This window comes from Trachurus trachurus (genome assembly GCF_905171665.1).
Source record: "Trachurus trachurus genome assembly, chromosome: 16".
Classification (NCBI taxonomy): domain Eukaryota; kingdom Metazoa; phylum Chordata; class Actinopteri; order Carangiformes; family Carangidae; genus Trachurus; species Trachurus trachurus.
In genome coordinates this window covers 12,631,674-12,644,552 of record NC_139902.1, presented here as the reverse complement: position 1 = coordinate 12,644,552, position 12,879 = coordinate 12,631,674, and the positions used below count along the sequence as shown (strand labels likewise).

At 37.1% G+C, this 12,879-nt stretch overlaps 2 protein-coding genes across 2 annotated transcripts in view; both read right to left on the bottom strand.

Moving 5' to 3' along the window:
• Positions 1–6,700, bottom strand: part of pklr (pyruvate kinase L/R) — a 12,266-nt gene extending 5,566 nt beyond the window's left edge. The window contains exons 1-6 of the mRNA XM_083990252.1: positions 6,533–6,700; positions 3,356–3,520; positions 2,708–2,799; positions 2,446–2,577; positions 986–1,172; positions 1–192 (exon numbers count right to left, since the gene is read on the bottom strand). The exon at positions 1–192 is cut by the window's left edge and continues 82 nt beyond it. Coding sequence (XP_083846378.1) covers positions 1–192; positions 986–1,172; positions 2,446–2,577; positions 2,708–2,799; positions 3,356–3,520; positions 6,533–6,554 — 790 coding nt within the window. The 5' untranslated portion in view covers positions 6,555–6,700. The remainder of the gene's footprint in view (positions 193–985; positions 1,173–2,445; positions 2,578–2,707; positions 2,800–3,355; positions 3,521–6,532) is intronic.
• The window catches only part of LOC310999534 (complexin-4-like), a 59,970-nt gene that overhangs the window by 34,610 nt on the left and 12,481 nt on the right, over positions 1–12,879 (bottom strand). The window lies entirely within an intron of this gene.

Genomic DNA, 12,879 nt, shown 5'->3' with positions numbered 1-12,879 from the left:
TGACATCCTGGGCCGAGCGGATGAAACTGGCGAACACTATATCGACGCCCTGGGCCACACCGAACCTCAGGTCAGCCTCATCTCGCTCGCTGACTGCGTCCAGGCCAATCAGGTCACAGCCAGGGAGGTTGACGCCTTTCCGACTGCAGAGCACCCCGCTAGCCTCGACCACCGTGTCCACCCAGTCAGGGCCTGCAAAGGTCAAAGGTCAAAGAGGAGGAGGAGGAGAGGAAAATGAGCGAGGTCAATTTAAATAACCATTCAAGTTTGGATCCTATCCTGCACAACTAGATCTGTCAGTGTTTCAAAAAACATTGACCTTGAGGACAGGGAAAATACTTTTGTTGTCGTTTGTCTTAACTCTAGGTCACTATAAGCTAAAAGTCATGAAAGCAGGGGTTCGTTTTGCAGGCAGTAATACAGAATAATGGAAACCTTAAAGACTTATTAGGATGGTCTATGATGTATGTGGGATTTTTTAAGTTAAGAGTTTTAGATGTCCAGATATGACCCAGCATACTGTAATAGTGCAGAGGCCAATGATGGAAGAATCCAAAGGAAACCATCAGCTAAGCGAGGTTCCCCTTTAACAATGAAAGATGGGGCAAATCACTGTACGACCATTTGAGGATCATAATGATATTAAATATTATAATTCTGCAACAAAATAAAGAGTAGGACAAATAAGATGCAGCATATTAAGTTAAATAAGGTGTAATAATGGAAGACAGGGATCTATGGAAAGCAGGACACTTAATATTTGTGGCATGAGTGTGTATGTATACATCGTGGATCCGTATCTTTGTGTGCATGTGACATGTGCGGTATGTCTTCAGTTATGTACTATCTGTGCACACAAGAACAGTGTGCATACATAGTAGGTTTTTTTTATCCATACTTTTCAAAGATTAATAGATCGCAAAATCAATAAAACATAAATAACACAGGTAGTGCCTTTGCTTTCTGCTGCTATGTGTTGTTTTACCTGTCGCTGTGACTTTGAGTCCAATGAGGCCATCGTCAATGTAGATCTTTCCTCCTTTTGTGATGACTTGGGGCAGGTTGGGATAGTCCACCCAGATAATCTTTCCATCTGTTTTGTCTTTGTCGGTCTCTGCTGTCACCACCCGAACATGGCTGCCCTTTTTCAGCTCCACCTCCTCCTCCACTTTCTGTTCAAACACACACACACACACAAACGGATGCTTCCTTTAAGCAAACACTATTATTATCTCTCCTTTATCAACACGTTTGTGAAGGCAAGGCTCATTATCTAAGTGAGTTTTAAGATAAGCAGTTCACTCAGTTCATTAAAAGGCATTTTTCAGTCAACACACTAGTTTCGAAAAAACCAATGGAAGGTGTTATCATGTACAGTATGCGTCAACGCTGTAGCTGTTTCAAGGAAATCCTCTCTGCAGGTGGGATCAGTGTGGAAGAGGTATTACTGCCAAGCCTCTAACTGCACTGCATATCGGTCACAATGACAATGTTTAGAAAAATCACCGAATTACAATACGTCATGTCACATTACAGTAGTACGCTGATGTGCTTCTATTGGTAAACATGAAATACAGAAAAATCAATGAAGCTCACATCAACAATAAAACCCAAATATTGATGTTCTAATCCTGAGAAAGAATCTGTCTCTGTTTGCTGTTGCTAAACCACATCCTACAACCCAGCCAGACTGAAACCTGCTTGATCCAACTCTAACCACTGTCTGTTTGCTTTAAGCCTCACTGAGCCTCTGCCGCCAGCTTGTTTTTCAACGTTTGTAGTCAGATAGTTCTGGAAATTCATTTTGAGCAGCAGTGACAATGATGAAGTGACAGATTTTGACCCGTATAAGGTTAAAACTGTCACAAAAATATGTCAAATGCTTTGCTGAGCTCTTCTGCTGCTGCTTTATTTTCCAGTTTGAAACAATTGTGTGTATGTGTACTTGGTTTGTAATGTTTTGCAATAATTTGTATCCTTCCCGTCAATTACATTACTGTGATATGGATGGCATTGTCATGAGAAATTAGCTGGTAAAAATACATCGTAATGATTACAAATATCCAATTATATAACACTGATGCTAGTAACTCCACTTCATCTTCCAATTAAGCTGCTAAACTGACTTGAGGAGCCTCAGTCAGTGTGCAGCCTGCATGTCATGCAGAGCATTTTGTAAGATAATCAAAGCATGAAGAGATTTCCAACAGCTTAGAGTCATTTTTTCAGCAAAGCAGACGGTACACAAGAGCATCAGAAAGAACAACACAATCCAAAGATGCTGTAGAGGAAAATGAGAACATGCCAACAAATAGTTTTCATTCCAAAAATATGGTATTCACTGCACAAAGCAGCAACATATTTCCTGCACCTCTCAACATCTGGCAGCATGTGACTGGTTGATTTCGTTTAGAGTGTTGAATACATCAAGCGTAACTCTCTCACCCCTTTCACTAATCCTGTGCGGATCTCTGGACCTTTCGTATCCAAGGCGATGGCCACCGGCCGGTAATACAAAGGGTCAGAGATGATTGTCTCCACTGCCTCTCTGATGTTTTTGATGGTTTCACCATGGTACTGAGGGACAAAAGTAGGGAGACAGACAATCAATGCATGACTGAATGAAAGGTGAAGCCATGTGTGTGTCAGTTCTGTGTGAGGAAGGGTATAAACAGACGTAGACATGAATAATGAGGTAGCCACATACCTCATGTGAGCCATGAGAGAAATTCAGACGAGCAATGTTCATCCCTGCTTTGATCATCTCCTGGAGTTTGGGGATTGATCGGGAAGCAGGACCTGAAAGGAAGTGCATGAAGCGAACAAACATTTTCCATCAAACCTGACATGAAACATTACGTTTACTGACAGATCATTAACATCTTGATTGTTCAATGATGCTTCTTCTTCCTTTGTTTTTTGTGAAATGAAATGAGTCTCTTTGGTTGCTGCTGGACTGCTAATAAAATAAAAATAAGAAATTTGGAAATGTGGATGGACCAGAGAAAAAGAAATGGGCTGGGGGTCACATTTTCTGATATCATATTATGGTAGTCAAGAAATTGATTAGCAGATTATCAGTGGATCAAGCTGCAATCTTGGGAATCACAGCTCTGAAGAATTACGAGGCTATTTGTACTGTACACTGCCTTCCAAATACTCTCTCTCTTTTTTCTGGCCAGAAGAAAAACTGCAAGAGCTGAACAGCACCACAGCCAAGAATGAGACCATGCCAACACCCAGCACACAGGAGCTGGCCATGTGACAGGGAGCCAGCGATGACATACAACTGTTGCCAGAAAACAAACTTGAAACTGAGACTCACTGTCTGCAACTGGTTGTCAGTCACACTCACCGATGGTGCAGATTATGCTGGTGTTGCGCGCTGTGATTGGCTCCTGGTCGATGTCCAGCAGACAGAGATGTTCCAGGAAGGTGTCAGCCATGCTGGCGTCCAGCTGCTGGCGTTGGATGAAAGAGTCCGGCAGAGTCATCACCTCTGAGTAGCGCCTGATACAAGCTATAGTGACGGAGAAATGTTGTCAGCGGGGTGAAGACAGCGTGTGTCAGGAAAACTCTACTTCCTACTCCACCTGTGAGTATAAACTGACGAAACACCTTGAGCAGAGAAACACTTGATGGTGAAGGAGGAGAAAAACACGTCTAGTGTGTGTTGTAAGAGCAAAGTACAAAGCTGATCAAAGCTGATTGAAAATGTTGAGTCATAGTAGAGGAAACACATTAGAAACACAGAACACATTGACCTGACAGTACAATGTGAAGGGGTCATGGATATTATGAGTGTGACATTCAGCATCCGCGTTGGAAATGTAGCTGGTAAGGAAGACTGGGGAAGGCTGAACTCAGTGCAACATATAGAGTAAATATGTGTAAAATATTTTTAAAGCAAATGAAGACAGGAGGTCTCCACATCTGCTGTTCTTTATAAAGCCATTTTGCAAGACTCAAAAGATTTAGATTCCACACACAGTTTAATGAAATATCATGCCCCTCCCAACTGGCACATGAATGAAGAAAAACAGAGACATCTTCCATTCTCTGAAAAGACACTGAAACTGAAAGGAGGCTGATTTGACTGTGTTTTGTTGTTGCTCAGTCTGTCAGTGTAGGAGCTACATGTTCTCCTCCATCCTGGGAGTCTCAGCGCCAACAAACTCTCTGTGAACAAAGAGACAGATGAATGGACTGAATTTTCATTTAGGAAATAAACAAAAAATAACACAGGGGACTAATTTTTTATGCAATGACTGTTTAGTGGTTATGTGAGTTTTCAATTGAGTTTGTAGTCACTGGGGAATTCAGCGAGCTGTAAACACAACTACATTAACTTACAAGGTTGTCACAGCTCAGGTTGGGAAACATTGCTCCTCCAGCAGACACAGGGCTACATTACTTTCTATGTGGTCCAATATCCACTCTCCTTCTAGCTCTTTTTTATTTATTTATTTATTTTTTGAGGGACATATGTTGGTTTTAAGCTGCTAACACGCTCACAAATGTGTTGCTAGCTTTGTCTTTCTGCCATTTGGCACAGGGCATGTAGAGCACAGCAGCTAGACCTTTCTCACTGATGACAGCTGCTGCTGGAAACTGGTCAGAGTGGTGAGAGTAAAACGTAAAAAATGTTAAAAACTGACCGGAAAAACAAAACTACGAGCAGAGAAATGCTTTAAAAAATTCACATTACAGACAGCCAGTTAATCTAGTGGTAATATAAAAATACTGATTGAGATTTGAGACTGACTCAGATTGAGAGAATGAGATGACCTGTCCAGGCCCAATGTCAAGTGTCACTGGCTCCAGACGCCTGCGCCGTCTACAAAAGGATGAGCTGTGGAGCTAATAGAAGGATTATGATTATCGCAGCTTTAATGTTCAAGTGTCCAGTCATCTATCATGTTGATAACTGTTGAGCTATCAGTATGTGAAAAGAGAGCAAAGTCATGTTACTGTTTGGGTGGTTCACCACTTTGGTCAAGAATCTCAAAAACTATTGGACAGATTGGTTTGAAGGTTGGTGCAGATATTCAATGACTTCCAATGATACATCTACCAAAGAAAATTCATTTCCCCAGGATGAAGTGAGATAACTTTGCTGAGCCCTTGACTTTTCATTTGCTGCGTTATTTTTCTACCAACAAGCATATTTCATCTACCTAAAAAAAAAAACATTTTTTCATCTTTCCCTTTTTTCATCTTAAACCTCTGACAGGGATGATACCAGACTGTAATCCCCTTCATCACAGTGACATCACCATTGACTATTGCTGCTCAAAAACCAAGACAGACCGGTAAATGGAGCCTGTGCCTCTCGTGCTAAGCATTGTGGTACCTGGCTGAGGGCTCTAAACCAGTACAATGGCATCCATTTTCAAAGATGTCACAGTCAGTCAAGCCTGCAATTTCTGCACAGGGGACGAGAGAGGAGAGCCTGATGGACAAGGTCGGTGCTAACAGCGCAACAGGAGTCAAGAGGTGAGGACGAAGAAGTGGAAAGAAGAGGGGAGGAAGAAAGGAGGAAGAGAAAAGAGAGGAAACTGGAGGGGGATATTTTAATATATTGATTTTGGAGGAAAAGGGAAGAAAACAAAGGATATTTTTGATTGATTTGTTAGTAATTGCTTATTTGTTACCGTGTCAATGCAGCTTGATAACCAACGTTGTCATGGTATCAATTTATACTACTATCGCTACTTTCTCCAAATCCCAGAGCTTAGAAGGTGCATCAGAAATTCCTTCGTGAAAATTGTGACTAGAGGTTTTTGCAGGATTATGTGAAAATGCACAGCTCCATTATCCTGCCACTGTTTTCTCCCTCTTTCTCTTTGTGTCTTTTTCTCTCTCTTTCCACCTCACTGTGACCCAGTTCTGCCGCGCTGCTGCACACATCATTACGTGTCCCACTGAGATCCCCCTCTGACACATCCCAGAGTGTATACATGGAAACACACACACACGCATACACCTGCAAACACACACACACACACATGATCATGCACTCATATACAGGTACTTGTTACTGAGAGGCTGACTAAAAATAACTCACACTTTAGGTCAAAGGCCCAGATGTTGCAAAATATAATGCACGACCTTAACGAATGATAAGAAAGGTGAACCAGGACATGGGCGTGGCCACAATGTTCTAGGAATGACCTGTTTGCGGTGGGTCATATACCGACATGAGGTCAGTGTGTGTGTGCAGGTGAACCAGTGAACCTGACATAAGAGAGCAGATTTTGTCAAAAGTTACTGAAGTTGAAAAGACAAAAGACACAGTAAGGCATGATTTGACCTGGTAGTTAAAGTGGGAAAATGACCCATGCACAGGATATGAATAATTTAATGTTGCCTATATTGACTGCTATTGGAGAATGACAATATCAGCCACTCCTCTGTACTTAAAGCATGAACCAACAAGCTATAGGTAAATCATGGATTCTTGACAACGTTTGAAGTTTGAATAATATACAAAATTCGCTGTAACTCTGCCAAATGTTCTCAGTTCACTCACCCATTCTGTTTGAACTGTCCATTATTAAATAAGACTTGACTGTTCCTCCTCCTCTACTGGTTTATTTCAGGCTTTCTTGGATTTTCTTTCTGTATCCAGATTTCCTCCTCTGTCTTTGTCCTTCCCTGTGCTCACTTGTTGCACCGGAGGATCTCAAAGTCTTGTGTCACCTGAACAAGCCTAGTTCTGCCTCTTTCATTAATTTTTTACCCCCCGACCCCTCTGCTCCCCCCTCATTTCCCCTCCCACTCACACCATTTGGAGTGATTCCATTGCTTGCAACAGACGGGTGATTATGCTGAGTTAGTGCAGGTGGACAAAGCTGACTGGGTCAGGGGGAAGCTAAAAATGGAAAAAAAGGTCTATGGTTTATCCCAGCTAGCAGGGAACGTTCCCACAACTTTGGCTAACATTCCCTACAAGTTCTGTTTGTGTTTTAAAGAAAACATTTTCATCTAATGTTTAAAGAACATTATAATGATGTTTATTATTTCAAACAATGTTCCTGTATTGTTAAATGTTAACAAAGATAGAACGTTTTAGATGAAACATTCTAAGGATGTTTTGGGGATGTTGGTGAGGTAAACAATTATAGAATGCTCCTCTATAAAACATTACCTAAATGTTCCGTAATAACAAAGAAAAAACATTATCAGAAAAACATTTTAAAAACATTTTCAGGATGTTATTAAGGCCTCTGATTGCAATATGTTATTTTCCAAAACATTTCTGCAATGTGATATGTTAACAAACGTAGAACATTTGTCTAAACATGTTTAAGATGTTCTGAGGATGGTGTTGAGTTAATGGATTATTGAATGTTCTTCTAGAGAACATTTCCCTGATGTTAGAGGAAAACCACAAAGGAACATTCTCAAAGCAACATCCAGAAAACATTTTCATTATGTTATTAAGGCCTCAGATTATATTATGTTATTCATAAAACATTCTTACAATGTTATATGATGATAAACGAAGAATATGCACAGTGCAATATTTTGAAAATGTTTTCAGGATGTTATTGATGCCTCATATCAGAAATAGAATGTTTGTGTAATGTAATTTATAAACAAAGGAAGAACGTTTTACCTATAGCATTTTGAGGATATTTTAGGGACAATGTTTAGGTAACAGATTACAGAATGTTATTAATAAAATATTCCCACAATGTTAATTGATATCACATGAAGAACATTTTCAAAGTAATATTTGGAAAATGTTTTCAGGATGTTATTGATACTTCAAATTACACAATGTTCTTTTCCAAAACATTTCTGTAATGTGATATGTTAACAAACATAGAACATTTGTCTAAAACATGCTTAGGATGTTCTGGGGATGTTGTTGAGTTAATTGATTATTTAATGTTCTTCTAGAGAACATTTTCCTGATGTTAGAGGAAAACCACAAAGGAACATTCTCAAAGCAACATCCAGAAAACGTTTTCATTATGTTATTAAGGCCTCAGATTATATTATGTTATTTACAAAAACATTCTTACAATGTTATATTATGATAAATGAAGAATATGCACAAAGCAATATTTTGAAAATGTTTGCAGGATGTTATTGATGCCTCAGATCACAAATAGCATGTTTGTGTAATGTAATTTATAAACAAAGGAAGAACGTTTTACCCATAGCATTCTGAGGATATTTTAGGGACAACGTTTACGTAGAGATTACAGAATGTTATTTATAAAATGTTCCCATAATGTTACATTAAGAACATTTTCAAAGTAATATTTGGAAAATGTTTTCAGGATGTTATTGATACTTCAGATTACGCAATGTTCTTTTCCAAAACATTTCTGTAATGCGATGTGTTAACAAACGTAGAACATTTGTCTAAAACATGCTTAAGATGTTCTGGGGATGTTGTTGAGTTAATTGATTATTGAATGTTCTTCTAGAGAACATTTCCCTGATGTTAGAGGAAAACCACAAAGGAACATTCTCAAAGCAACATCCAGAAAACGTTTTCATTATGTTATTAAGGCTTCAGATTATATTATGTTATTTATAAAACATTCTTACAATGTTATATGATGATAAATGAAGAATATGCACAAAGCAATATTTTGAAAATGTTTGCAGGATGTTATTTATGCCTCAGATCACAAATAGCATGTTTGTGTAATATAATTTATAAACAAAGGAAGAACATTTTACCCATAGCATTTTGAGGATATTTTGGGGACAACGTAACAGATTACAGAATGTTTTAAATAAAATGTTCCCACAATGTTAAGTGATATCACATGAGGAACATTTTCAAAGTAATATTTCAAAAATGTTTTCAGGATATTATTGATACTTCAGATTACACAATGTTCTTTTCCCAAACATTTCTGTAATGTGATATGTTAACAAACATAGAACATTTGTCTAAAACATGCTTAGGATGTTCTGGGTATGTTGTTGAGTTAATGGATTATTGAATGTTCTTCTAGAGAACATTTCCCTGATGTAACAGGAAAACCACAAAGGAACATTCTCAAAGCAACATCCAGAAAACGTTTTCATTATGTTATTAAGGCCTCAGATTATATTATGTTCTTTATAAAACATTCTTACAATGTTATATGATGATAAACGAAGAATATGCACAAAGCAATATTTTGAAAATGTTTGCAGGATGTTATTGATGCCTCAGATCACAAAATGTTTTTTTGTGTTTTTTTTTTTACCAAATATTCCTTTAATGTTTTATGTAAACAAAGGAAGAATGTTTTGCATGTAACATTCTGAGAATATTTTAGGGATAATGTTTAGGTAACAGATTACAGCATGTTATTAATACAATGTTCCCTCAATGTTAAATAATATCACATTAAGAACATTTTCTAAGTAATATTTGGAAAATGTTTTCATGATGTTATTGATACTTCAGATTATGCAATGTTCTTTTCCAAAACATTTTTGTAATGTGATATGTTAACAGACGTAGAATATTTGTCTAAAACATGCTTAGGGTGTCCTGGGGATGTTTTTGATTATTGAATGTTATTCTATAAAACATTTCCATGATGTTAGAGGAAAACAACAGAGGAACATTCTCATATATATATATATATATATATATATATATATATATATATATATATATATATATATATATATATATATATATATATATATATATATATATATATATATATATATATATATATATATATATAAACCATCCTGCTCTATCACAATGATTGATGATGACTAGAGTCAGTTGTGTAAAATGGGAAGGGAAAAAAAGGGAAAGGGAAATACAGAGACTGCTTGATGAAAAACTGTCCCTGAAGCCAATGCGCATCAGCGGTTTTGCATGAATTTCCCTCTACAACAACTCTGTCTGGTAACGTTGTGTTATTACCTCATAGCGTGGTGAATGTGCAGGTCACAACTTGTCCACCAGAGCGTTGTGGAGTTGTTGGATTGTGTATTTGATGAGGGAAACCAAGAAATCCCATGAGCCTCCGTAGCAGCTTGCGGCTCTGCTCCGCCGTTCTAAGAATAGCTTACACCCACAATTAAAGGTAACAAGCCTACTGCTAAAACTATAGGGATTATGGCAATGGGCCAATTTGCCAAAATTTTGAACTATCCCTTTAACAAGTTTTTTGGAATCCTGTATATAGTAGTAAATAGTATAGTAATTACTAGACATTGTGTCACTACCACTATTACCATACCTCACTTTTTATCTACTTTACTTATATTGCTGATATAACTGGTTATTTCTGGTATTAACTTCATTATTAATGGTCTGTAATTTACAGGATAACCAAAAGACATCTAATGAAGCCGAAACAATCATGATTTTATGATTTTTTTTTTGTCATAATGCAGGTGGTGATTTAAGGCAACTGGACCATCTGTCACAGAGGAAGACTCCTGTCCTGCAGTGTGTGAGCCCCACACTGCTGTCAGAGGATTCTGACACATGAACAGTGAACACACACCTTTTCTTTGTATTTTTGGGTTAGGTTTTTTTTTGCTTGTGATTGATATTTAAAATGGTTCAAATCATACAGTAGATGACCTTGTACTTTTGTATTGCTTATTGAAGTAGATCAAAAAATGTTTTAAATAAATTAATGTTGTCAAACATTAACATGGGCTTGTAGTCCAGTTCCATTATTAGGTAAATTCTTAGTGATCCTAGTGGTCTGTTAGGAAAGTGTAATCTTGAAATTGAATGATGATGTCATATTTCAATGTTTAAATATTTTAATGAAATGTTACAACATTACCTTTGTGGATTTCTTTTTTTTCAAAGCATGTTATTGAGTCCCTAAGTATTGTCATTCTGGAAACATTAAAAACTGTCAGCTGTAACCATTTGCAAGAATATTTGGGCATAATGTTGTAGCAATGTTTTCATTTGTAACATTGTAAGAAGGTTATCACATATCATTCTTGGGATGTTTTTACAGAACGTTCTGTGAACTTAAAGAAAACTTCCTGCTAGAACATCATTAAAACAGTAGCGTATAATGTTATAGCAATGTTTTCATTCAACATTTTAAGAAGGTTATCACAAAACTTTTTTAGGATGTTTTTAGAGAACGTTCCTCCAGAACATTCTGGGAACTTAAAAAAAACTTCCCACTAAGAACATCATTAAAACATTAGGGTATAATGTTATAGCAATATTTTCATTCAACATTTTAAGAAGGTTATCACAAAACATTTTTAAGGATGTTTTTAGAGAACGTTCCTCTAGAACGTTCTGAGAATTTAAAGAAAACTTCCCGCTAAAAACATAATTAAAACATTAGGGTATAAAGTTATAGCAATATTTTCTTTCAACATTTTAAGATGGTTATCACAAATCATTCTTAGGATGTTTTTAGCGAACGTTCCTCCAGAACATTCTGGGAACTTAAAGAAAACTTCCCGCTAAAAACATAATTAAAACATTAGGGTATAATGTTATAGCATTGTTTTCTTTCAACATTTTAAGAAGGTTATCACAAAATATTCTTAGGATGTTTTTAGAGAACATTCCTCCAGGATGTTCTGGGAACTTAAAGAAAACTTCCCGCTAAAAACATCATTAAAACATTAGGGTATAATGTTATAGCAATATTTCCTTTCAACATTTTAAGAAGGTCATCATAAAACATTTTTAAGATGTTTTCAGAGAATGTTTCTCCAGAACGTTCTGGGAACTTAAAGAAAACTTCCCGCTAAAAACATTCTAACAACATTATAGGTAACATTGTCAGAATGTTTTTAGAACAAAAAATTTCTAGCTGGGATGTCAATAGACCAGGAATGACACTAAACTATCAGGGTGCACTACAGTGACACTGCTGCAGATTATGTAATTGTAACGCTGACCTAAAACTGACACACTATCGGTCTCAAACCAGGAACTGGTTATCTGCACTACTTTCCACTCTTTGTATATTGTGCTTAAACAATAAGTCAATAAAGAACTACTTGTTTGAAAGTTGATTGACATTCTTAGACAACATGATCAATTGATAATGATTCAGTGTGAGTGCCATCATGACTCACCTGTTAGAGCACATACCTGCTACAAAGGCTTAAGTCAACCCTCAGCATTTCATTTCCTCACTCTAACACTGACTGTCCCATCTCTCGTCTCTCTCACTGTCACCATTAAAAAAAAAAAAAAAAAATGACTTCAGGAATAGTTGGTAACTGAGACTGCTTAACTTCCTTTCTTCAATATTGAACAAGATGTTCTGAAACTTTTTACCCGCAGCCAGATCGTCTGCAGATGTGTCCGTCTTTCCATAACAAATGGACCAAGAGACTGAAACCAGCGAACAAGCAAAGCTGTGTCACTAAAAAAACCACTAAAAAGATTCAAAGACACTCTTTGTCAGACACAGGACGTGACATCTCCAGCAGCTTGGAGCTCAGCTGCCTAACCTGTTTTTTTCACTGATAATTTAAAATCTAAAATCAAGAGACTGAATCCGGTTAAATTAAACAGTTTAAAACAAACAATATGTAACAGTACCTTAAAACTAACTGAGAGTCAGAATTGAACTTCTGGTCAGTAACCACAATGCTGGACTCTGTCATATGATGTTATTTACAAGCAACCAACTGACCACCATACCATGACTGAAATTTTCTCTTGTGTAAGTGTAAGAGTTGCTGGGGAGATCTGGGAGAACATAACTCAATAATATTTAACATAGGTCTCACATAGGTCTGATTTTAAAGTGGAAAAGTTAGTTATTATGACTTTAAGTAGACCTATTCTTGGGTTGCCAGGTTGTTTAAGAGCTCCTCACTGCTGAGTCATTGATAAAAAGGTTTCTCACTTTCTAAAAGGCTGAAAGCAAAAACAAGTAATTCACTTATAAT